The sequence below is a fragment of the Aspergillus bombycis genome (genome assembly GCF_001792695.1).
Source record: "Aspergillus bombycis strain NRRL26010 chromosome Unknown contig00132, whole genome shotgun sequence".
Lineage (NCBI taxonomy): Eukaryota > Fungi > Ascomycota > Eurotiomycetes > Eurotiales > Aspergillaceae > Aspergillus > Aspergillus bombycis.
The window spans coordinates 57854-82097 of record NW_019170134.1 but is presented as its reverse complement, the minus strand read 5'-3'; the positions used below and the strand labels follow the sequence as shown (position 1 = coordinate 82097).

General features: G+C 50.4%; 9 protein-coding genes across 9 annotated transcripts; 6 read left to right on the top strand and 3 right to left on the bottom strand.

Moving 5' to 3' along the window:
• Positions 1-406: 406 nt before the first annotated feature.
• ABOM_010916 (C2H2-type zinc finger protein) lies at positions 407-1889 on the top strand (the record flags this gene model as incomplete). The annotated part of the gene is made up of 2 exons (XM_022538044.1): positions 407-1079; positions 1168-1889. The coding sequence occupies 2 exons, from the start codon at positions 407-409 to the stop codon at positions 1887-1889; spliced, it is 1395 nt and encodes a 464-aa protein (XP_022384470.1).
• A 2578-nt stretch (positions 1890-4467) lies between these two features.
• On the top strand, positions 4468-5058 carry ABOM_010915 (uncharacterized protein; the record flags this gene model as incomplete). Its single annotated transcript, XM_022538043.1, has 1 exon — positions 4468-5058. One exon carries the CDS (start codon positions 4468-4470, stop codon positions 5056-5058), a length of 591 nt encoding a protein of 196 aa, XP_022384469.1.
• A 1414-nt stretch (positions 5059-6472) lies between these two features.
• On the bottom strand, positions 6473-8157 carry ABOM_010914 (MFS transporter; the record flags this gene model as incomplete). Its single annotated transcript, XM_022538042.1, has 5 exons — positions 6473-6951; positions 7011-7113; positions 7181-7836; positions 7895-8011; positions 8091-8157. The coding sequence occupies 5 exons, from the start codon at positions 8155-8157 to the stop codon at positions 6473-6475; spliced, it is 1422 nt and encodes a 473-aa protein (XP_022384468.1).
• Positions 8158-8970: 813 nt separating this feature from the next.
• On the top strand, positions 8971-10004 carry ABOM_010913 (urate oxidase; the record flags this gene model as incomplete). Its single annotated transcript, XM_022538041.1, has 3 exons — positions 8971-9107; positions 9169-9815; positions 9880-10004. 3 exons carry the CDS (start codon positions 8971-8973, stop codon positions 10002-10004), a joined length of 909 nt encoding a protein of 302 aa, XP_022384474.1.
• A 310-nt stretch (positions 10005-10314) lies between these two features.
• Positions 10315-11095, bottom strand: ABOM_010912 (mitochondrial 54S ribosomal protein uL13m; the record flags this gene model as incomplete). The annotated part of the gene is made up of 3 exons (XM_022538040.1): positions 10315-10433; positions 10555-10915; positions 11075-11095. The coding sequence occupies 3 exons, from the start codon at positions 11093-11095 to the stop codon at positions 10315-10317; spliced, it is 501 nt and encodes a 166-aa protein (XP_022384473.1).
• Positions 11096-11412: 317 nt separating this feature from the next.
• ABOM_010911 (40S ribosomal protein uS9) lies at positions 11413-12277 on the top strand (the record flags this gene model as incomplete). The annotated part of the gene is made up of 4 exons (XM_022538039.1): positions 11413-11458; positions 11548-11570; positions 11851-11922; positions 11987-12277. The coding sequence occupies 4 exons, from the start codon at positions 11413-11415 to the stop codon at positions 12275-12277; spliced, it is 432 nt and encodes a 143-aa protein (XP_022384472.1).
• A 1200-nt stretch (positions 12278-13477) lies between these two features.
• Positions 13478-15186, top strand: ABOM_010910 (putative ATP-dependent protease (CrgA); the record flags this gene model as incomplete). The annotated part of the gene is made up of 3 exons (XM_022538038.1): positions 13478-14620; positions 14721-14873; positions 14929-15186. 3 exons carry the CDS (start codon positions 13478-13480, stop codon positions 15184-15186), a joined length of 1554 nt encoding a protein of 517 aa, XP_022384471.1.
• Positions 15187-16717: 1531 nt separating this feature from the next.
• Positions 16718-18368, top strand: ABOM_010909 (RNA-binding protein; the record flags this gene model as incomplete). The annotated part of the gene is made up of 5 exons (XM_022538037.1): positions 16718-16773; positions 17161-17186; positions 17258-17310; positions 17362-17820; positions 17877-18368. The coding sequence occupies 5 exons, from the start codon at positions 16718-16720 to the stop codon at positions 18366-18368; spliced, it is 1086 nt and encodes a 361-aa protein (XP_022384458.1).
• A 1033-nt stretch (positions 18369-19401) lies between these two features.
• ABOM_010908 (putative cytosolic regulator Pianissimo) lies at positions 19402-23557 on the bottom strand (the record flags this gene model as incomplete). Its single annotated transcript, XM_022538036.1, has 4 exons — positions 19402-19603; positions 19679-19845; positions 19914-21752; positions 21818-23557. 4 exons carry the CDS (start codon positions 23555-23557, stop codon positions 19402-19404), a joined length of 3948 nt encoding a protein of 1315 aa, XP_022384459.1.
• Positions 23558-24244: the final 687 nt, after the last annotated feature.

Here is a 24244-nt window from a genome sequence, read left to right as displayed (position 1 = left end):
TTCCCGTCCTATCACCGCGTTAAGTGGGAGGATTCATTCCGTCGGAAGAGGAAAAGCAAAAGAAAAAGTACCAACGAGGATAGACAAGAGAACTACAGGAGGAAAACTCTGCAGAAAGTGATCCGTTTCTCGTTTGCAGTGGGAATTGGCAGTCGAGAGCACACGTATCACGCTTGCCTGTTCGTCAGAAGACCAGCCGGCGAAAAGGTTTTTCTCGTTCTACAATCGATGATCGGGATACCGTGAACTCTACCTCCAGTCCAAACCCTTTCTTCCCCTCCATCTGATATCCTCTCCGCTTCATGATGATCCCAGATCTCATCCGTCGCGGCCCCCATCCACCAGCTTACCCCAAGGCTCCACGCCTCTCCCGACTACGATGAGTATGCCAATGCCTCAGTACACCATGCAGCCTCAGTACCCCGTGTCCCAGCCTCATACTCTCCCCCCGCTGCAGCCTCATCACAGTCAATCTCCTGCCCCTCATTCCTACATGGGCCAGCCGCCGTACAGGCCGGATCTGTCGAGGTTTCCCACGTCTACTCACGATGTTTACGCGTCGTCGACCGCTCCTATCATGCCTCACACCACCGTGGGTAGCCTGCCTCCATCTTCGTTCCTCTCCCACCCCAATCCACAGGCGCAGCCTCAGCCTTCGCAATATCCTCCACCCCACAGCGTGCTGCCTCCGGCCTCTAGCGCGCAGACATATCCGCAGCCGATCGCGCCGGCACCCCCGCGGGACCGGCGGCCAGACTTTTCTGGCATGCCTTCCGGTGCTTTCAGCTACTCAGATGGCAAGGGCTCTCCCTGGATGAACCCGGATCCCGTTGCGGGCGCAAACGGTGCCTCGCCCTACGGTGCAAAGGAGCCCCCTCGTACCCAGGTGGTTGGCTCTCAAGGCCGACGCGGAATCCTCCCGAGCGTTCCGGGACGCGCCACGCCAGTCACCAACGGTGTCAATGGTACAGCGAAGAACACCACAATTCCGGCCAAGGATGCCGATGGAAAATTCCCTTGCCCGCACTGCAACAAGACCTATCTCCACGCCAAACATCTGAAGCGCCATTTGCTCAGACGTGAGTTTCCCTAGTCCCTATCTTGGAGTTGACTTGAAGTGCGCCGAAAGTTCTTAATTTCGCTGACAAACTTTGCTTTTTCGCGCAGATACCGGTGACCGCCCATACATGTGTGTTCTGTGCAAGGACACTTTCTCCCGTAGTGATATTCTGAAGCGCCACTTCCAGAAGTGTTCGTTACGACGTGGTAACCCGACGGGAGCGACCCACTTGTCGCATCCCCAGGCACATTTGAAGAGGTCTCAAGCTGCGAATCCTGCTAAACCGGTTCAGGATGAAGTCAGTAGTACCGTCCCTCCTGCCACTGCCCTTCCGGGTACGGCTTACGGCGAGGGGGCCGTGAACGGTAACGGGCTGGCTTCAGGCCGACCTGGGTTCACGGATCAGCAGCCTCTGGGCTTTTCGATGTCGCCGGTCAATGGGATGAACCGTGGTCAACCGGACGACGCGTTCCCCGCTGGTCAGCCGCATCAGAGAGGCCCCTGGCTGGCGGCTCCCAAGCAGAACCCGTATCTCGCGCAACCTGGCACTGATGTATCTCAGCAGCTGAGTGTTGACCGTCCTTCCTATGAACAGGTAAAACCCCCGGTGGTCCAAGACCCTAAGCGCCCAGTAATGCCTGGGCCCACTCCCAATCACACTGGCGAAATTGACTGGACTTCGATGTTTCAGCCCGGAGCGAATGATGGTTACATCAACCCCGTTTTCCCCCAATCCATGGCGTCTGGCCAGGAGCGATCCATGCTCACGTCGATACCGAACGGAAATTCTATCCTACCACGACCGGTGGTCCCCAGGAAGGTGGCATGAATGGTCTTTACTTGGCTTCGACCACTTTGGCCGGTGATGGTAAGTCGCAGGAATCCTACATATGATCTTCCGGGTCGATCAGGACGTCTTTGGCTCACAACGACCCTAGGTACCGTTCAGCCCGCGAGGCAATAGTGGCGAAATGAAACGAATGCGTAACGGTCGACTGCGTTGTTGATTTTGGACATTGTTCGTGCAAATCAAGATGGAGCTTTGTATAGTCAAACTTTTTCTTTGGTCGGAAAACTACTAGGCTTCTGAACTATTTCAATGAGTCTGGCTTGCTGAACACACGCGCCTCGATTATTCTAATAGGGATCTACGAGTCACTATATGAAATCTGCGCCGTTTCACCATTTCGGCATCGGCTGTGCAGGTGCGCTTTGACTGCAATATCGCCGCGACCGAGAATTAAGTACTATCTGAAGTGTGTGGGCTTTTGTCCCAAACGTCCAGCGTTGCTCACCTGATCGCCTTCGACTTGCATAACAATTTTTATCTTATCTTTACGAAATACGCTCACCTGTGTCTGGTTGTTGGGTTTCAAAATTGTGTCAGCATTTTTATACGGCGAGTGCAATCTTGTGGTGGTCCTGGTTCAGTTTTGTTTCTTTCCATCCATTATGAGTGGGCAGATGGGATGGTGTGTGGCTTTTATCCGGCGTCCGACAAATAGACCTGGGCATGTGTTTCTTGCGTTTGTGTTCCTGTTCAGATTTGCATCATTTCCTTGCAATGTGCCCCAAAAGATTTCGTGTGGGATGGCCTCTGTCGACTGTTCATTGCGATTCGCCTTGTGTTCTGTTTCATTACTGGTCGACCCCCGGGCACGCTGGCCGAATTCAGCAGCGTTCGGGTTTGTTCTGCATAGACCTCTCAACCATTCTGATTCGATTCGCATGTCGTTTCCCTGACCAACCATGTAAGTACATTCGAGGTGTTCAGCTCGGACATATGAACTTGAGCTGGACTGAGTTGTTTCTGTTCATCTACGTTGAATTTTTCTTTTTTCTGTCTTTTTACTGTGTTATGGTGTTGTCGTCTCTGTGTTTTCTGTCCTCCATCTCTGCTCGAATTGTGTGAAAAAAGGTAGCCATCTGTTTCTTCATACGTGTCACGGCTGGGTTGCCCCCGCGGACGTTGGCAAAGGCTCCTACGCCTCCTACAGCGTTGGAGAGCCTGGCCGGTGAGCTTTTGTCGACGGGCGTTGGGGCATGCCCCTGGTCAGCCCCCCATGATGTGTTATACGTCGGTTGTCTTGCTTGTGTCTATTTGGTTGCATTGTGTCTCATTTCCTTTTCTCTGGCGGGGGTTTATGGCAGGTCCTGGGTTGGGAGCGAGGCAGCTCGTCTCCGTCGGCCAGGCTGGATGGAGAAAACATTTGGGTGGAATTACAGAAAAAGCGCCAAGGGAATCCAAAATTAGAATATAGACTCCGATCGGATTAGATTCTCGAAGCCAAAAGGGATAATGAGGGAATTAAAAAAGAATAAAAATACAGATCAAATCAAATATGTTCCAATGGTCGAGGCGTCTTGAGTAGGATAGATCACATCGTCGTGAGGAGACACGTATAATTAATAGGCATAATCGTAATGATAATGATAATGATAATGATAGTAAGCATATCGGGAGCATGAACCATCATGCCACCCGGGTACTAACTACTACATCGTACTCCATAAGTTGAGGTCGTCGCTGGATCCCGTGATGCAGGCTCGATAAAGGATGCGCTTCCTGGTCCAGTGACTTGACTTCAAGACCCATTTGCCCGGATGGCAGTGGAACCCGAGAATTCCCTATGGATAACACTAGCAGTTCCAGACTACGGCGTTACTAGTAGTATGCATTGTCAGATGCCCACCAAAGTCAACCCCACGTTTCTTCTGATGAACTTCCCCTCCGCGGAACAGTGGATTTGGGGTATCCGATTCGTACGAAGAGGGAGGGTTGTGCTGATTCCAGTGACTAATGATTACGACGGTCGGAGAGGAGTCAACTACTTTACTACTAGTAGTCAACTAATTACGAACTTATGCCGTACAGCAGCGCAGCAGAAGAAAAGCCAAAAACCGGAAAACAAGAGAAGCGGAAGACGTCACTCTTGAGTTTCTTTATATGCGCCTCCACTGATTGGCTCCCCGACCACGGGATGCCTCGGAGAAATCGATTGGATTGAATGCGTGCCTCAAACTTTGGCATCCTATTTTCTTTCGTCCTCCTCCTTTTCAAATCCCTCGCCGCAGACTCGCCGATCGTCATCGAGCTACTATCCACCGTGCATGTGTCCCAGGGGTACTTTAGTGTTAATGTTCGTCTCGGTTGAGATCTTGACCGTTACTTAGTGACCCTTCGCCGGTATTCGGATGGTTGCCGCCAACGCTTTCCCTTGTGCCGACCTCCACTCACATCCTATCTATATCTCGAGGGCCCTGTCGCTGCCGCGGGGAACCCTTCTTGGCTAAAAATACAAATACAACTGCACTCGACGTTCGTGGTCAATCTGACTGCGACACCATTGCCCAGCCTCTGATTCATGCTATAACGACCTGCTCCGTAAGACCTGGTCTTCGTCACGATGTCCACCAACCGTCCATTCCTGGCCAACTTTTTGGCGGCGTTCCGCGCCCAGTCCACGTATAAGGCTTCGGCCGCTGGTTCTCAGTCGGCCACAGGCACCTCCTCGTCTCTCTCGCCGACTCAGATATCACAGAGTGCCCGCGCGATAGCAACCAAGGCAAGCAACTCAGGGGCCTCCGCCGAGGCCGCCTCGACGACTCATTATCATCATCACCACTCATCTTCCGCCGCCGCTTCCCACTCCCGACCCCACTCACATACCCGATCCCCACTGAATCAATCATCTCCCGCCGGGGACTCCCCGGTGCCCTCATCCTCCGCCACTCCTCCAGCTCCCTCGTCCCCGCCAACCCCGGCTTCGTCTAACCCTATTCCGATTGCCAATGGGCCGGACCGCCAACGACGCGGGAGCGACAGCTCCAACGGATCGGGCGGGTTCCGAGACGCTCTCGGACCGGAGAAATGGTACATTGGCGGGAGGACGCCCGGCGGAGAGGAGCGTTTCTATCGATTAGGGATGGTAACGAAGGGCGGTGGCCGATTAGGCGGGAGCGGTCGAGTGGGAAGCATCGACCAGTTGAGCTTGTGATTGATCTCTCTTCTTTAGCCTTTCTTTTTTTTTTTTTATTCGTATACAAACTTTGGAACGACGTCTACGGTATCAAAATGTTCGCTTGGCGTTCGGTTTGCGCATGAACGGCGTTTGGGTTTCGGATGGGCTGGAAACTGAAAATGTCTTACCCGGGCATCTTTACCTTTTTTTCCCTTTGTCTTTCTCGGGTTGAACTATATTCTGATATACTTTGGACTAACGTGTACATGAAGTCTTGGGATTTGGCCTTCAACCTCGTGCGATGTCCGGTTGAGGATGAACCAGTGTTTTTATACGATAAAATGTCGAGTATTAGAATGTGGATTTACTGGCCTCTTTCCTACTCTAAGGAGGGGATTGGTACTTCTTATATTACGCTCTTAAGCTCCTTTTACCCAATAATTCGATCTATACCTCCTACCGAGAGGTCAGCCCTGCCAATCCCAGATATGAACCCAGAACAGGCGATGGTAGCACTGTTCAACAATCACGACGTCAGGTACAACCTGGCAAAACAATAAAACACATATACCAACACTTACAAGCGGCAACGGATTGACCTGAACCATCCTCCCAGGGCGAAGACGATGAGACATCTCAACAGCTGCTCCGGGACCCCTCAACCCATCGTCCACGAATACGACCTCGACACAAGTACCACACCAGGCCTGATAAACTCAGCTAAATCACCCTCCTCACACCCCGTAACCACCCCAACTGTCCCTCGACCTCACCGGATTCCGCATGGAATACTACTCTCCGTGGCCAGGAGCGCTCCTTGCCCGTCAACTTCAGTTCCCCCCCCCTCCCTAATCGGCGAGGTTCGGGGAGGTGATTGGTTGTATGTGACGTAGGATGGGTGATTGTATGGATTGTTTATTCTTATTCTTGGGATGGGTAAGTATGGGAGTATGGTTTTGGTATGGCGGAGGATTGGTTTCATGGTGGTGGCTGTGTAGTTGGGTTTGGATTGAAGGTTGTTGCAATTGGCATTGGGCTTGGATCACACAGAGGTATGTATGTTAATACTATTTTGTATATACGGACTGCATTGGTAGAAGATTCACTCTCGGTTTGTGTAGAGGATTCATTCCGCGGACGCGTCTTTCTAGGGTTACATACATTTGGAGGTTTACCGTGTTGATATTAAAGAAGGGTACTTACTGTATATGTTGCTGATGTGTTGATTGTGTGTTCAACCTGTGCTGGATAGATCATTAAACATGGAATCGTGCAGAGTCACTTCTTCTTTCAAGTCTTGAAGGTGGTCCTATCCATACTTGACTCTGTAGTGTACCAAAATTTTTATCTAGTATTTAGGTTATTCTACACCCAGAACCAACATACCCAAGTACATACCATGCATATGTTACAGAGTATCCATACCCCAAAATCAATAAAATGAGAAACCCTACGCACCCTCCCCATTTACCAACCTCTCCCTCTCCTCCTCATCTCCCCTCACCTTCTCACCCCCATCACTGAGCCACAACATCGGAACGGCAGTCAAGCCGGCCAACAAGGCTAACGTCCAGGACATATTCTTCCACCCGAACCGGTACTCAACAAATCCACCCCACAGCGGGCCCACAAAGAGTCCCAGAAACTGTGCCATAGTTTGCACGCCGAACGCCTGCGCCACGGCTCCTTTCTTGCCGAAGATGCCTGGTCGCTCGCGCTCCATGTCCTCGAGGACTTGCTGGGTTTCTACGTAGAGGGCGGGCACGCACAGGTTCATAAGGAGGCCGATGCAGGTGAGGAGGGTGATGAGGAGGACAATGTGGGGGGTTGTGTTGGATTCGACGAAACGGAGGCAGACGAGGGGAATGGAGAGGAAGAGGAAGCCGATTAGTGTTACCTTGCGGGCACCGTAGCGGTCTGAGAGGTAGCCTTGGGGGGGCGGTTAGAAAAGGTCGATGGCTTCTTCGATTTCTTGGATTGGGTCTTACCGAAGTAGGGCTCGAAGAGCGCGGTGACGGCTGAGGGGAGGAATGTTAGTCCTGCACCTAGTGGTCCCCAGTGGAATCGGGTTTCGACGAATACGGGGATTGTCTGTGGTGCGGAGACTATGTTAGTATCTGTTGGAGGCGCTTGGACCTGAGAAAGAAGCATAACGTACTGCATCGAAAGCGGAATATAAGAGCCCATGGACGAGGAGAGCCCATGACGAAATCATGACCCGTGGCTGGCGGATAATGAGGAACAGGGCTGGTTTCTTCGACTTGGGTGACTCGGAATCCGATGGTTCTGATGCGTCGCCGAAGGTGTTATATCCCCTGGCGTGGGGGTTTGACTGGCTCGTCTCCGAGTCCTCAGGGAGCCACTGACAGGCAACCTTTTTCTCGATAACCGCGACCCGCAGGAGCAAGTCCACGCCGACAATCACAAACGCCATCGCGAACACCGCTTGGTATCCCGATTTCTCGTAGAGGACCCCGCCTATCAACGGACCAAGCAGGAACCCCAGCGCAACAGAGGAACCTAGGTAGCCGATCACCTGGCCGAGATTATCGAACGAAACGGAGTCTGTCAAAAGTGCGAGACCTGCGACGGCGACCATGGCCGTCGCGCCGCCTTGCAGCAATCTGGCGACGATGAAGAAGCCAACTGTACGCGCAATTGAAAGGATGATCATGGATGCGCCGAGGAGGATGAGCCCGAGCAGGTAAGGCAATTGGCGGGTGGGCGAGACGTCAACGATGTAACCGAAAATCGGGCAGCAAATGCATGCGACGGCCGCTTCACACATGAGTAGAACGCTAACCCAGTACTCGCCTGTTGGAGAAGTCAACGAGGGGATTGTAGAGATGTGAGATTAAGGAGATGCACGAACGGTCTTGGTATGGGACGCCGGCGCGATCAACCAGGGCTGTTGGCATGACGGGGACAATCTGCAGCTCCTGTGAGTAGGTGCATTGCGAAAATACGCGCAATTCGGTCGAAATCCTCGCTCACCATGGCATATAGATAGTAGTCCTTGCATGTCGTTAGCTATGCTTTCTGCGCAATTCAAGGGCGCAGCCACTCACCGTGAACAATGAGGTCCATACTGTTGCGACAATAAACACCGTCGATGAGCGATATCGTAAGAGCCATGGAGGGCGTTTACACCTCCGGGGATCAGAGATGTCATTTTGTGGGCGCCGAAGGTGTACCTGGTGGATGTTCGGGAGTGACGTTCCAACGATCTCGGGGGTGGAGAAAGAGAAGAGGCTGCGTCGCTGTTGTTTTTTTTTTTTTTTTTCCTTTTCCTTTTCCCTTTTCTCTTCTCCGCAGCGTGTTCCAAGTTCTAATCCTCTTCTGGACCCCGACACAACAGTGGGATCGCAGAAAACACTCCCATTTCGCATCCCACCGAAGGAAAGAAGGGTCCCCAGATTCATGGTAGCGCAAACATTCCACTAGCCCCTTCGGCCGTAGGCAGGGGGATGTTTCTTGTTACTCCATTGCGGATACGAGGCTTGTATGAAAGACAGCCCATTGCGGCATCATCCTGTTGCTGGTGCGCCTTTGATTGATGCCGAGCAGACCATCCACGGCTGCATTTTCGGGATTAAGAGAACAAACGCCGATCTCCTTGTAGAAGCGCTGGGCGACTCAATGGTTTTGTAGCAGCAAAGTATAAAAGAATGTTATCGATAAGATGCGCCGCGATAAGATAAGGAGGGTTGCGGCCGTTGCGAAGCGCGGGTTTCGGAGGTGGCCGACGATGCCCATCAGACCATTCCGTCGCTCTGTTCCTTCTCTCGGGATTTAAACGGGATCCAAAGGATTTAAAAGCTGGCGACAATTGTCCGGTGGCATTCTCTTTGTCTTGTCCCAAAACCTCACTGCCCATTTCATTCCTTCCGGTGCCCTCTTGTTCATCTCCAACCTTCTGCCATACCCTCTAGCTCTCTATACATCACAATGTCCGCAGTAACAGCAGCCCGCTACGGCAAGGACAATGTCCGCGTCTACAAGGTCCACAAGGACGAGAAGACCGGTGTCCAGACGGTGTACGAGATGACCGTCTGTGTGCTTCTGGAGGGAGAGATTGAGACCTCGTAAGACTCCTCCGGTCTATACCGATCCCTTGAAAGTTTGGCTCACCACCGAGGATCACAGCTACACCAGGGCCGACAACAGCGTCATTGTCGCAACCGACTCCATTAAGAACACCATCTACATTACCGCCAAGCAGAACCCCGTTAACCCTCCCGAGCTGTTCGGCTCCATCCTGGGCACACACTTCATTGAGAAGTATAAGCACATCCATGCCGCTCACGTCAACATCATTTGCCACCGCTGGTCTCGGATGGACATTGACGGCAAGCCGCACCCACACTCATTCATCCGCGACAGCGAGGAGAAGCGGAATGTGCAGGTTGATGTGGTTGAGGGCAAGGGAATCGAAATCAAGTCGTCTCTGTCCGGCCTGACCGTGCTGAAGAGCACCAACTCGCAGTTCTGGGGCTTCCTGCGTGACGAGTACACCACGCTCAAGGAGACCTGGGACCGCATTCTGAGCACCGACGTGGATGCCTCTTGGCAGTGGAAGAATTTCAGTGGACTCAATGAGGTCCGCTCGCACGTACCTAAGTTCGATGCCACCTGGGCCACTGCTCGCGAAGTCACCCTCAAGACCTTTGCCGAGGATAACAGTGCTAGCGTGCAGAACACCATGTACAAGATGGCAGAGCAGATCCTGGCGCGCCAGCAGTTGGTCGAGACTGTCGAGTACTCGTTGCCTAACAAGCACTATTTCGAAATTGGTAGGTTTCTGTACATTCCCGTTGTACCCTGCTTTGACATTGTCACTAACGAAATAATCTTTAGACCTGAGCTGGCACAAGGGTCTCCAGAACACCGGCAAGAACGCCGAAGTCTTCGCTCCGCAGTCGGACCCCAACGGTCTGATCAAGTGCACCGTCGGACGGTCCTCTCTGAAGTCTAAATTGTAAACCACATGATTCTCACGTTCCGGAGTTTCCAAGGCAAACTGTATATAGTCTGGGATAGGGTATAGCATTTATTCAATTTTTTTTTTTATTTTACCTCCAATTTGGCTCGTATAGTACAAATGCACCGTATATGTGTAGATGCAAGTAGCAATCTTCCGGGAGCGGGAACGAAAAGCCCAAACATTATAATCAGAACAGATCAAAAGAACTCCCACCCATGCGCTAGCAGATAAACAGGAAGAGACATAAAATTACAGACGAAGAAATACAATAGACCATGGAGAAATGACCCAAGAAAAAAAAAAAAAAACTATGCCTGGGTCTTGGCCTCCTTAAACGCTTCCTTCACCTCCGGCAAGTTGGCAATCACCGACTCATTCCCCAACTTGACAATGTTCTCCTCGTACGGATGAGCCAGGCCCTCGAAAGCTATATCGTGTCCGTCGTTAGCAATCAACTTCTAATTATCGAAGCACCCAATCACCGTTGACCAAACCCCATTCCCCGTAAAACAATTGATCATATAAAGGGGGGAAAAACATAGACGTACTCTTCAGTCTAGCTAACCGCTTCTCCCGCAGCCGGTTCTTGGGCAGCATGCCCTTAACAGCCCGTCGTAGGACCTCACCGCCGCCCCATTTCTCGAACATCTTGTCCATCGTCATGCTCCGCAGGCTACCGGGGCGAGTCGTGTGCGTGTAGTACTTCTTCTGGAAGCGCTTCTTGCCGGTGGTCTTCAAGTCGTGACAGCCCACAGCAACGACATAGTCACCGCAGTCGGTAGAGGGGTCATAGATAGGCTTGTGCTTGCCCATCAGAAAGAGGGCGATGGAGGAAGCAAGCCGGCCGAGACTGCGCGGGTCGGTGCCGACGTCGACATGGTGCCAGGCCCGAGAGTAGGCGAGACGGGTCTATATTAGTCCAATGTATTAGCATTGAGTAGGTTCCGGTCCGATGGGAGGGTTCAATCCATGTGTTGCAATGTCGATATGTCATCGCAGATAGGTACGGTAGAAACATAAGACATTGATAATAGGATGTCAAAAGATCATTGAGAGGAATTGAATTACCTTTCCAACAGTCTGCGACATGGTGACAGTTCTTTCTATCAAGAAAGACAAACACAAGAACTATAAAAGGAAACCGAATTAACCCGTCCCCGCAGATATCAAACCAACAATCGCGCAGAGCAAGTCTCTATCCCGACCTCCGATGGAGACCCAAACTTCAGCCGCCTCGGCGGAGCATCACGTGACACGTGACCAGCGGCAAGCCCTAGCGGAGTCGCACTAAGCGAAGTCACCCGCACGGATTCTGAACCCCATCACCGCAGATTCGAATAACAGGAAGACGACGACAACTTCACCACACTCCCCTTCCCGACACCGATCAGGGCCATTCGATCACCATGGCTTCCGTCCCGAGTGTGCAATGCTTCGGCAAGAAGAAGACGGGTAAGAATTTGTGCCTGATGGGATTTTTTTCCCTATATTGAAAGGGGTGTTTGCGGGAAGAAATAAAATGCTGACTTAAATTTTTATAGCTACCGCTGTCGCCCACTGCAAGGTATGCAACTGAATTTTTTTTTCTTCTCTTTCTGTCTATCTTGTCGCACTGTGTATGGTCGCTTGGGGAGAGATTATCGCTCGAGTGGAATAGAAGAATGGAGAAAGAAACAACATTACGTTACGATATATTCAAGAGGAGGGGAAATATCCATCGGGAAGAGAGAGGAGAGCATGAAGTGATTGAATGATGTTTTGAACCTGCGACATATGCGCTCTGCTATTTCGATTTTGCAAGAAACGGTTATGGAAAAAGGAACAAATACTGAGAATCATTACAGCAAGGCAAGGGTCTCATCAAGGTTAACGGCCAGCCCCTCTCTCTGGTCCAGCCTGAGATCCTCCGCTTCAAGGTACGCCAAACCAAGGAAGATGAACAACCCAACGGAACAATCCCCACCTGATACAAGAATCTAGGTCTACGAGCCTCTCCTCATCGTCGGTGCCGACAAGTTCGCCGGTGTTGACATCCGTGTCCGCGTCTCCGGTGGTGGTCACACTTCCCAGGTCTACGCCATCCGTCAGGCTATCGCCAAGTCCCTCGTCGCCTACTACCAGAAGTACGTCGATGAGCACTCCAAGAACCAGCTGAAGCAGGCTCTTGTCCAGTACGACCGCACACTCCTCGTTGCCGACAACCGTCGCACGGAGCCCAAGAAGTTCGGTGGTCGCGGTGCCCGCGCCAGGTACCAGAAGTCCTACCGTTAAACGGCCTCGAATCAAAAAAAGACCCATTTTACGGACGACCGACGGGAATACAAAAAAGGACGCGGAATGGTATCTATCAGGTGTACTGGGGAGGAGATTTGGAGCGTGCTCCCAGGGCAATCGGTTGTGGTTCGGATCTGGTTGTCGCTGGGGTGGAATTTTTATGGTGCGATACTACTGGCTCTGTCGATGCTGGATTTAGTATAGGCCAGGTATCTCAAATATCACCCAATATTTTTTTCCTGTTCAGAGAAAAGAGCCATCCGGATGTTATCCTATGTTATGTCTTTGGGTTTCTTTTTTTGTGGTTGTTTTAACGGTTTCTGGACAGCTGGAATACATTTGATGTCACGTGACCAGGACGTCCGCCAGAAAATGCAAGATTACGACTTCAACTGAGATGATCAGACGTTGTCTTGGTTAGTAGGTAGTAGCAGTAGGCGGCTCAGCTTCTCACCACTGCTACTACTAACACGCTGGGTAAACTGGTGTAGAACAAATGCCCAGACCTCATCTGCCAGAAACGGTTAAATTAGGCAAGCCAGAGAGGAATCAATCCCGGGACGTCGGAAGACACTCCGTCTTATTTATGACCAGTAGTTTTTAAAGACTAAATAGACTGCCTCCACTTCTCCCCAACCAACAACTAACATGGTTAAATAACCTCATCATTAATAATACGTATTCAGTCCTCCACACGTACTTAGTCTACATTGAGATAAAGCACAAGGCTCTCGGGAAATGGAAGAAGACACATCATGTCCCGCGGATGCAACATCTCCGCCCTCCCTGCAGAATGACACAAACCGCCCGACAGCAACGTCGCCAGCCTCGCCCTTATCGGATATATCTGGCCCGGGTTTGACGGCTACGGTGCACGCTCTTATCCGCCTCATTCAATGCTCTTGTTGCTCGCGGCCTCTACGCGCGCCACTGCGGCTTCCGTGTGGGAACACGTTATGTCGGTCTTGCCTGCCGCCCATTCATGAGCGGACGGGGATTACATATCCGGCGAGCGACGAACGGAAAAGGGGATTCACATGCCATTGGGGTACGGGCGATGGTTGTGCTGGGGAACACTGCTTAGGTGACTGTGGGGCTGACGTGCTGTTGGGTAGGCTGGTGGATGTTTTTGATGCGGTACTTTGCAATTCTAGTGCTAGCCCGGAAACATCTTCGGGGAACGAACGTGGCTTTAGAATGACATGGGCAGGGCTGAGAGGTGATCAGCCCGGGACGGTGGTGAAAAGTGCAGATGCTGCGGGAGGATTACTAGAGGGTATGTACGACCTAGTCAAGTACGGTCGCTTCGATTATGATGCGTCGGATCTCAAGTGTGAGATGCACGAGCCTATGAACCAGGATAATCAACGTTTCGAAAGACTTAAGGACGCTGTTCGGAATGAGCTGGACTGCCAGGTCTGCTATTCGCTTATACTGGATCCTTTGACAACATCCTGTGGCCATACCTTCTGTCGTGGATGTGTTGCAATGGCACTGGACCACTCCGATCTATGCCCTGCCTGTCGCCGTAAACTGAATATGGCGTCGACGGTGAAGTCTGAGCCTGCTAACAAAAGAATCTCCGGTATCATGGAAACCTTGTTCCCTGAAGAGGTCGCTTTACGAAGAGACACGAGTGCCCAGGAAGCGTCTGCACTCGATGACGAAGCAACACTTCCTTTGTTTGTCAGCTCACTTTCTCTCCCGACGATGCCAACTTTTCTGCATGTCTTTGAGGCACGTTATCGGCTCATGATGCAAAGAGTCATGCAAAGCAGGGAGCGCAGATTCGGGATGGTCATGTATAACCGTGCCGGTCGTTTCCAGCAAGGACTTGGAAGGTCGCAATTCATGCAGTATGGCACGGCCTTGGTTGTGGATCGTTATGAGCTGCTCCCTGATGGGAGAAGCCTAGTGGTTGCTACCGGGCTATACCGTTTCAAGGTGCTCAGTTCATATGTGCTGGACATGTACTATGTCGGCCGGATACAGCGCGTGGATGATATTTCGGTAATAGAAGAGGAAAATCGGGAGGCCTTGGAGACATCAGTTGCCGGGGGTTCCTCACTTTCTGCCGCGGATACTTCAGGTGAGCAGCCACTAGAGTCTATGCCAACACAGCAGCTGTTTCAGTTGGGCTTGGACTTCGTAAGGAAGCAACATCGCCAAGCCGCTCCTTGGCTCCATCCTCGGGTGCTTTTAGCGTATGGTGATATTCCAACGGAACCTTCACATTTTCCCTGGTGGTTTGCCAGCGTATTACCTGTCTGGGAAGAAGAAAAGTATAAGCTTTTATCGACGACCAGTGTCAGGGAAAGACTGAAGATCACGGCACGTTGGGTAAGAAAGCTGGATTCTCGTGAATGGTATGTACCACTGATCATTCAACTCGGAAAACCTTCGGTAATGATGTGTTACTCACCATGCACTATCTGACCAGGACGGCTCGATCCCGGCCCTCCATTACCTCTACCTTATGACTAGCCGTCCCTCTCCTCGTCTTTGCTCTAGTCCCGGTCATAATGGGTCCGGTCGCATCATTCTTACCGTTCTCGTCTCCAAGGGTTTTGACATCTTTCACCCCGTTATCCATGTCATTCTCTGTTACCTTTGGCTCTGCTGGCTTGTCAGTTGATAATTCGCAACAGCTGGCAGAATCTCAGGATTCCGAAACTTATATTCCGCAGACCCTTGTAATAGGCATCTTTCTTGCTATGTTCGTAGCACAGGTGGCTGCCAACGGAGTCCAAATCCTGCGGTCGAGGCGACAAGGAACAATAGAAGACCGGCGGAATAATCAAGCCCAGCAAGAACCCCCAAGGATGCCACCAGAGCCACCGGGCGAGGGCGAGGGCGAGGGTGAGGACGAGGGACGAACCCTAGAACCTACCAGAGATGTTGGGTGACACTCTGCAGCATTTGTTGAAACATGCATGCAATTGCGGTGGCTCTACCCACCATCTTGGACTAGCAACACTTGCTTATTGCCAATCAAGGATCAAAATAAAGTAGCTTGGCAAACCTGGTGTGCTGTGCTGTGCTGAGATGATTGCTGCCTGGCCTGCGTCTTTACTAACCGTGGATTCACTTAAACCCCCTGCCACAAGGCTGCATTGAGGGATTGGCGGCTGTGCATCAGGACCGTCTTTAACCAATGCGACTTCCCTAGGATTATATACTATCTTTTAATCCTGGCGGAGATAGAGATGGTTTATGATCCGGCTGCTGGATACCCCCATATATCCACACCCCATGGGGAGCCTGCTTTGTACATCCAAACATGATTATATGGAACCCGCAGTGATAGATGTATGTACAGTCATCAACTGCGGGACTGACAGTCGGATAGTATTTGAAGCGGTTCATGTACTATCGGATATATAGGCCGACTGGAGGATTTGAACACCTGTTCATGTAATCCAGGCGTTGGCTGCAGTAGGCGCCGACGATCAACATAGCGTACATTCTTTTCCTGTACGGCTAGGAAGAGACGGAGACTGAATTTCGAGATCAACATTAGAACTTTTTTCTTTTTTCTTCTTTCTTTTTTTTTAAAAAAAAAATAAAATAAAATAAAGAAAAGATAAAATGAAAAATAACAATAACAATAACAATAAAAGAACAAGGCGCGAACCGTTGGTCAGATAAGCGGTAAGCAGAACCATTTCCAAGCACTGGAACAAGAAACCAAAGCGCCTTGCGTCGTTGAGAGCGTATCGCCAATAAATCAGAACGGGACGATCCCGGCGCCGCGCGCATTGGCACAGAGACATTGGGCTCGAATTTCTGACTTGTCCAACGCCACCCAGGTGGCTATGCATCCGTCACACTGCGTTGTTAAGAGGATTCAAGTTGAGGATATACTCGTCTAACCAGTAATATTTCTGGCGTCTGGGCTTGCTCTCTTTCCTTCTTCCTTGGGGCTCGCCTCGTTGGGTTAACACGAGTGCCCATCATGACCAGGATTTAATAATAGGAGGGGCCATGCATGTTGTCTTCTGGCCGTCTTGCATATCATCTGCATCCATTCTGCGGTGTTGGTCGCTCATAGGATGAAAGTGATCGAGCTCGGTTCCCCAGTGGAGAAGGCCATAAACGCTCTCTGATAGTATCAGGTACTTGCTCAGGAAAGGGGGCTGGTAAGAGGTTAAGCTAGTTTGTTGATCGCACCTGCAGAAGTAACGTGGGGTGACGTTGTGATATATCTTGTGGAAAGCACGAGACTTTAGCTCTTCTTGCTGCATGTTTTCTTCTGCCTCTCTTCCCAATCCTCACTCACTCACTCACTGTTCCTGTCACTTTTCTCTTATTTTAAGTTTGACCGGTTCAGTCAGTTCCTATTATTTAGTCTCTCGCAGGTAAGCCTTCTTTCTCTCTACTGTTCTCGGCCCACTTGGTACTAAACCAAAACCAGATCGAAGGCAGAGAAACGGTACCATGTCTTCTTCATTTATTACTGTTGAAAAACGTCACTTTGAATCTCTGCTACAGAGGTGAGTATTGGGGCCTTTTCTGTATTTTCTAAAGCTTTCCTCTATAGTTCCGCGTATACTAGCGGACTTACCTTCTTCCTCTGTTGTTATTTTCGGAGAGGGTTCATGTGAACTTCGATGCAGTGATTGCATGCGGTTACTAATAACTTGACAGAGTAGAAGCTGTGAGTCCAATAACCTATACTTTGGATTGTAGTGATCATCTACTTATTCCTGGGACCACAAACCTGAAACAGCATTCGTCTCAGGAAAATAAAAGCCCTGCAAACTCAGATTTAGTGACCATTTCAAACACAGAATACCAAAATCTGGTAAGTAGTGTTGAGAGAAGGATACCACATCTCTGGATAGTAACTGCCGGGTTTTGGCGAGCTGACACTGCATCAGCTTGCAGTATCAACTCAGTTCAGTACGTTTCCTACCAATATCTGCATAGCACGATTCCTATGCTGCATTGCGCTCATTACTGACTGAATATCCGCAGAAAAGCTAAAGGAGTCGCTTTTGAATGGCGGACTGTCTCAGGAAACTCTCGATGTTAGGATCTCTGCTCTTCAGCGACACCATTTTGCTGACCTGGTTACCTAGATATTGATATACGGTTCGCCACCGCTGTCCGATTCTCGGGGTAGCAGTAAGACGTGCGCTGGCGGCTTCTTAGAACGCAAAAAGCCTCCATCATCTAGAAGACCAAATGTATCCAATGATCACAGGCGTTGGGAAAGCTACGATGATGATGATAATGATGATGATGAAGAGGGTGTCCTGCTAGCTTCCCAAGATAGTGATAGGGATGATTACGATGACTCCTCTAGAAACTCAGGGTCGTCGATAGCTTCAACCCCTCAACGAACCATTCTACTTCGTGGCCTCCCCGATCGTGTTACTCATAGAGATGTTGTTGAAGCCTTAAAGGGCGGCGCTCTTCTCCATATTCACCTTCGAACGCGGGAGCGCATGGCCAGCATTTCGTTCGTCGAGGAGGCAAACGCACAGGAGTTTATTCAGCATGCAAAAAGTCACGGGGTCTACATTGCTGGAAAGCGTGTACGTTGCCCCACGCCGAGGTATTTTACGACTAATATGTTTAACATTGATGATAGGTGGAGATATCTTGGAATGACCGCCAGTTTTACCTCCCCCCCTTTGTCAGGGCTAAGATCAACAACGGAGCTTCACGTAATCTTGTCCTATACAACGTGCACCCCAACGTCACGGAATGGCTTATTCGGAAGGACCTCGACCATATCCATAACCTCATCGTCATCACAATCAAATTTAAGAATGGAAACGCGTACATTTCCACAAACTCCGTGCATAACGCGCTGTTTGCACGCTCTTGTATGATGTCTCGGCTCACATATAAGGGAATGAGGATTGCATTTTATCCGGATGAGTGCGCTGAGCCTCTGACCAAGGTTGCCAACGGCTTAAAGAAAGAGTCACAGGTACCTTCAAAAAAATCTGTTTCGGTTCTCAATCGGTTCCAGCTCCTTTCTCTTGACGGGGCCGAGGAAGATGAAACTGATCATGATCACGGTCAAGCTGGATTGGATAGTTACCATCAGAACACTGCACTGAAGGTGCAGCACTAATAAAAACACCTGTGGAAGGGATACTTGATGGAGATTTAACTACATCAGTTGATCCAATACATTAGAAAGTATTGCTAAATAGTTGGTATAGGTCAGACTTTAGTGGTAGCAAGGTGCTAGAAATGATATGCCTAATCACAACATGTAGTGTCGTCTGTCGTCATACACCATGGATGCTTGAGCTCCCTAGGATGGGTCTTCCAAATGTAATCGGTGTGCGGGTGAGTGGGCAAGCTACACTAGTTAAGCATAGTGAACAGCATTACATGGAAGAGGAACGAAACAAAAATAGGGAAAAGATAAGTAGTTTTCCACATGGATAGATAGTCATGTTGTATGTACAATACAATGAGACTAAGATAGCCTTCCGTTTTTAGAGTCCAAAAGGCCACAACCAATGGTCCTCGTCATATATTTGTCTCCTTAGCTGAGTTGCTCCTTTTCCTCCGTATTCTTCTTCCTCCGCTGAACGACCTAAGAAAGGCTACTGAAAGCAAGACAAGTACGAAGAGAGCAAGTCATGAAAGTGAAAGAAAAGAAAGATATCACATGCTAGCATCCTTTCGTTGCTCGTGAGCCCAAAACCCATCCAACGCCGTACCAAAACATAGCACTAAAATAGCTGCAATAAGCTGTTGAAGATCCAAACTCAGGGGTATGCATGCATGTATGTATATGGATTTGTTGTTTCTATGATACTATTGGGTATAACATAACTCTGAAGAAAGATAGATGAAGGGGCCGAGGAGGAGTTACCGATCGCCATATGACACTGGGGGACGAAGCGTCGATGAAGGTGAACGCTTTTGTGTGTGTGAGGTAGAATACTGGGTCTGGTACTCTTGGCCCCGTAATGTGGGAGTGTCTGACGGCGCAAGCGTCTTGTTCCAGATTTCCTCTCGGTGGTACCGTCCGCTACAGGATGGCTTTTGAGGGTTTTTCGGGGTAGATGGATGAGATATGTGGTGTTATTTCGGCTTTATATTGTAAATTTGAAGTCGGGGAACTGGAAAAGCCAATGCGTTCATTTAGCTTAGCCCGATTCCTGGGAGGAGGCTGCTTCTGAGTCGGTGTCTGAGTCGTCTTCCATTACTATTCGTCGCATGACGCTTTTATCGAACAAGTCAAGGGCGAAGCGTCGGGCAGGGAGGCGGAAGTGGTGGCTTTCGAGGATGCTGAGGGTTTTGCGAAATAGGTGTGGCTGGTGGAATCGTTCGGGCTGTTTTGACTTTATGCTATAGTTTGATAGCGGTGATTAGTGGAATTGTTCTGTATTAGATGGCATGGTTTGGGGACGACGGGTTACGTACCTATGAAGATCCGCCGCCGCTCGCTTGGATAGGACGGTGTTACCCATGTCGACAATGAGTTTTAAGATCTTTTGGTTGGTGGGATCTGAATCGGTGGTAGCTTCCTTGAACTTGTCTTGGGATATGCGTTTGGATTCTCGATTCCTAGAATGTGAAGGGAAGTCCACCTTGAAAAGAAAGAAACTGTTAGTGTCTGTTTGTGGTATCTTCGACTGAGTATTGGTGTAGAACATACCAGGAACAATTTGTTGAAATCGGTAGGAAGGCAGAGTCCAAGAGAATTTCCCTTCTGATCGAAAGCAGAGTCCCAGCCAAAATCCCTCAGTACCTTGAGCCCATGTCGACTGCGAGAGATCAAACCAAGGACAAAGAATGCGGTTCCCCTCATCGTTAGAACCTCAGCACTTTCAGCGATCTTAACTATGCGCTCAACGATATCTGGCTCGAGGAACGGGGCGCCTAATTCCATGGAGCCAACGTTCCCAACAGCCCAGAGACAGCCCTTGACTTTGAGCAGAACCTCGGTATCTTCCTCGTCCAGACTGAAATCGCGGATGGTCCAGGCGAATTCGCTAAAATGACCCGATTGTTCAAGAAGCTTGCAGCCCTCTGCGGTTCGGGCCAGCTCTCGGTAAAAATGCGGTGGGACCAGCCCGATATCCTGCAGATCGACAAGATCTTCCGGAACAAAACTGCCTCTTCGCGGCTGATCTACGTAGGCCCGTGATAGAGCAGCTTCCACTAGACCCACATACGCATCATTCCGGCCCAGAAACCAATCGTCCATTTCTTGCGTGATGTAGTCGAGTCCATCTAAATAGTGGTAACCTACTGAGGTGGATAAAAAGCGCAAGAGCAAGGGTGCGCCAATCTCACCCAGGTGGTCCAAGGATGGCCTGCATTTGACCACAAACTCGAGATAGTCTCGATGGTTGCATGCTTCTTCAAGAATCTTTACGGCCATCTGGCATACAGACACGTCAGGATCGTATAGTTGGGTGACAAGAAGCTTAACAACCCAGTCGGCATTTCCTATGGCCATCTGTGGAGAGAGTGGAACGTTACCAACTGCGTATTTCCGGAGCAGCTTGGTCGCGAATATACGAATGTCCTTCGAGCCTGTCGTGAGAGCCTTAGACAGCATAACTCTCAGGTGGCTGTCTTGTGTGTAATCCATATTGCCCAAAAGAGTCTGTATGAGATCGTCTCGATCGCGTAGCTCAATAATATGGTAAAACATGTTGAGCATGTGCCACCGCTCCATCATAGCAAGCCCGTTGGCATCGCCGGTTAACGTGCCTAGCAGGGCAAAATACCCGCCGCTCAATGTGTTAGCCATCTGTTCTCGTGAGAAGAGAGGCGATGAGGACGTCAGCCCGCTCATGCGATCTACTTGAGCAAGGCATTCCGCAACCTGCCTCAAGAATTTGTTCTCGGCCAAATATTTTGTTCCCTCGGGAATCGAGACTAGGGTGCGCATCAGCGCGCAACCTGTTCGAACATAGCGTTGGTTTGGCTTGGTATTTGGAAGCATGGAGAACCTATACTTGAAAGGCCGATAAAATCCCATGAGTCGCTTCATGAACTTGGATCCTTTGATCGCCTCATCTAGCCTCTTGGGGTTCGTCAGGGGTCCCTCGACGATGCGGTGGATAAGATCCCATTTCCACTTCAGGTAATTCACTGTGTTCAAGACATGCGTTTCCAGAATCGCATTGCGAAATTGGGTTTCATCCATTGTAGGGCTCAGTCTGTCTTTGCTTTGGTCACTAGACAGAAGAGAGGCGGAAATGTCAACATCCACACTATATCGCCCAGCCCCATTCGAAAAACCGACCGAACGGGCCAAAGTTCTGTTTATGCTCTCAATCTGATATATTGTGGCCATGGAAACATCATGGTTGTCAACATCAAACTTGATTGCGGCGGGCAATAAGTGCGGAAGGACCTGGAGTTTGGAGCTGATGTCTTGTGGCAAAGAGTGCTGGGCTAGCTTTAAAACTTCGGTCAAGAGCAAGGTTGCTTTACGTCTAAGAGACAAATCCTCTTCATCCTCGATGAGCTCCGAAAGCGCCTATGCCCGTTAGCAAAAGCCGGCAACGATACAGCTAATACGAACAAAGTCAAGAGGGAAAGTACCTTGGACAATCCTGCATCCACTAAGGTCGCGAGGATGAGGGTAGAGAAGTGTGCTGTTAGATCAAATTTACTCTCATTGTCGTCGTAGTACCCGCGGTATTGCTTGGTGTCTGTCTCTGACCGAAGATTTGAGACTCTGCCGTAAGTTGTGAGCCGTCGACCCGCCAGGAAAGATGAAGACCATGACGGTGGTTTAATTCTTAGGGCATCAAACAAGAGCTCCATGATCAGATCTCTGGCCTGCGAATCAGGGTAGTGCAAAGATTCCAAGAGCGACTGTAGAGGTTTTCCACCATTCCTTGCGAGGACTACTAAGCCCGGCCATGTCTTGAGCATTGCCGATATAGCTTTAGCTGATGACTTTAACCGGCCGTTGCGAACGCTATCTGCTAGTGAATCGGTAAATGGCGCAAGAACAGCTTCGAGCTCGGTCCCTCCTCGCAGGTGTTTTCTACTCTGTGGGGTGTCAAGTACATGCAGAAAGCTCGCTATCAGAGACTCAGAGGCCCCGAATGTCCCTTCTGCTAGGGCATCATGCAATGTCGCAAAGCCACCAGCATAAGCAATGAGTTCTGGTTCTTTAACTAGAATTTCGGCGAGGGTCATAATCGAGATGTTTCTGAGGCGATCCTCGTAATGCTCAGCAACGGAGACAATCGTCCGCACCACAGCGCGCGAGATTTCACGCACACCATCCTTGACATCCAGAAAAGCCCTGACGAATTTCAAGGCTTGTTCACGTTCAATACTTGCTTTGCTCTCTTTGACAAGCGACAAGATCACCAGTTCGTCTGTGTGTAATGCACGGATGATCTGGAGGGATTTCCGATCAGCAATGGCATAGCGAGTCAACCTGTAACCAGCTGCCACCACTTCCTTGTTGTCACTTAGGAGCATGACCTGGACGCGCAAACCGAAGACAGACCACGCTAGGTCATATTTCAAGGTGGGGTGTCGTTTGAAGAGTTCAACAAGGCTATTTGCACGCTCAACGTAGTAGTCTGGTGACATTCCCTCAATCTCCAGTGCTTGTAACGTCTCTGCAAGTACATATGTCGGTGACTCCATTTCCGCCTCTCCATCCTCCGGCTGACCCTCGTCCAACTCCACATTGCTGCGAGAGGGTGATCGCATGGAGCTACCCTGGAACAGAGATGATAAGCGACTGCGCGGAGGAGTGGACGGCGCCTGCGCACGTAGTAGTTCCTCCTCCAGTTCATGATGGAGTTCAGCGAGCTTTCGATTCGACGAGCTCAACTCCGATTCCACCTTTAACCTCTGCTCCTTTGTTTGTTTCGGGTTCTTGGCCAGCAATGCCTCTAGCATATTCTCCGTCCCTGTTTTAATCTTCATTTCCTTCGCAATCTTATTTCGGATCGCAGCCTGACGCTCCTCAGTGCTTGATTGGTCGTCGGGTTCGACGTTACTGCTCCCTCTGCGTCTAAACGTAGCATCGGGCCGCGGCGTTGTGCTCCGTGAGGTTTTCATGCTTTTTAGCTCAGAACTGAAGCTACCTGGGCCCCCAGACCCAGACGAGGGGGCCAACGACGGCGCTGCCCGAAAGCCGATGGTCGCACTACCTCCAGACTCCGATCGAGCATTTCTCCCCGACCTCGAGGCGACCCCCGGCCAGCTTCCATCCACAGAGCCATCATCAAGACTGGAGTATGATCGCCCATCTCCCACAGCACGATGCTGGGTCGACGTCGCCGAGAACGTTGAGTTATATCCGGACGCCATAGATCTCCATCTAGCCGTAACGGAATGCGTATCACCTGTCGCGAATGAGAAGAGGGGCTGAGGGCCGCATTGAGTCCGCCGTGGAAAATCCGAGTGCTACCGCGAGGACGAAAGATGTCTTCGTGAATATAGATCAAGCGCGCCTTGTGTCGGTCGGGGTTAGACAGCGGGTCCGATTGGAAGGGAGGGGAGAAGAGTACGCTGCGGTCGCGGAGAGCTGCTTTAGTCGGAGGCCAGAGGAGGGGCTAGTCGGGGCGTATCGAAGTATGAGTAGGGGGTCACATGCACCACGGCACAGCAGATGACAACTCAAGAAGCAAGTTCACGAGAGCCTCGATGGGAGATCTGAGCCCATCCCACCGTTGGTTTCAGGTGGTCGTTGTCCGCTGACTAACCAGGCCCTACAATGGCCTCAGGCTGCTATACATCGTGCCGTATTCTTTACATACATGTCTTCAAAGAACGAACGACTGATCTGTGGAATCTTTCCCCTTCCATCCCATATACATTCATACCTCGTGTTTGAATACTTATGTGTCATGTTTATTTCTCAAACAATACAGACTGCGTGTTATCTGCACCATCATCCGAGCCCTTGCAAGACACAATCCTACTATATATATACTACGTGAATATGAAGTTGCGTCTAACGGTGCCTCGTTCATTTGGCAAAATATCAAGACGAAT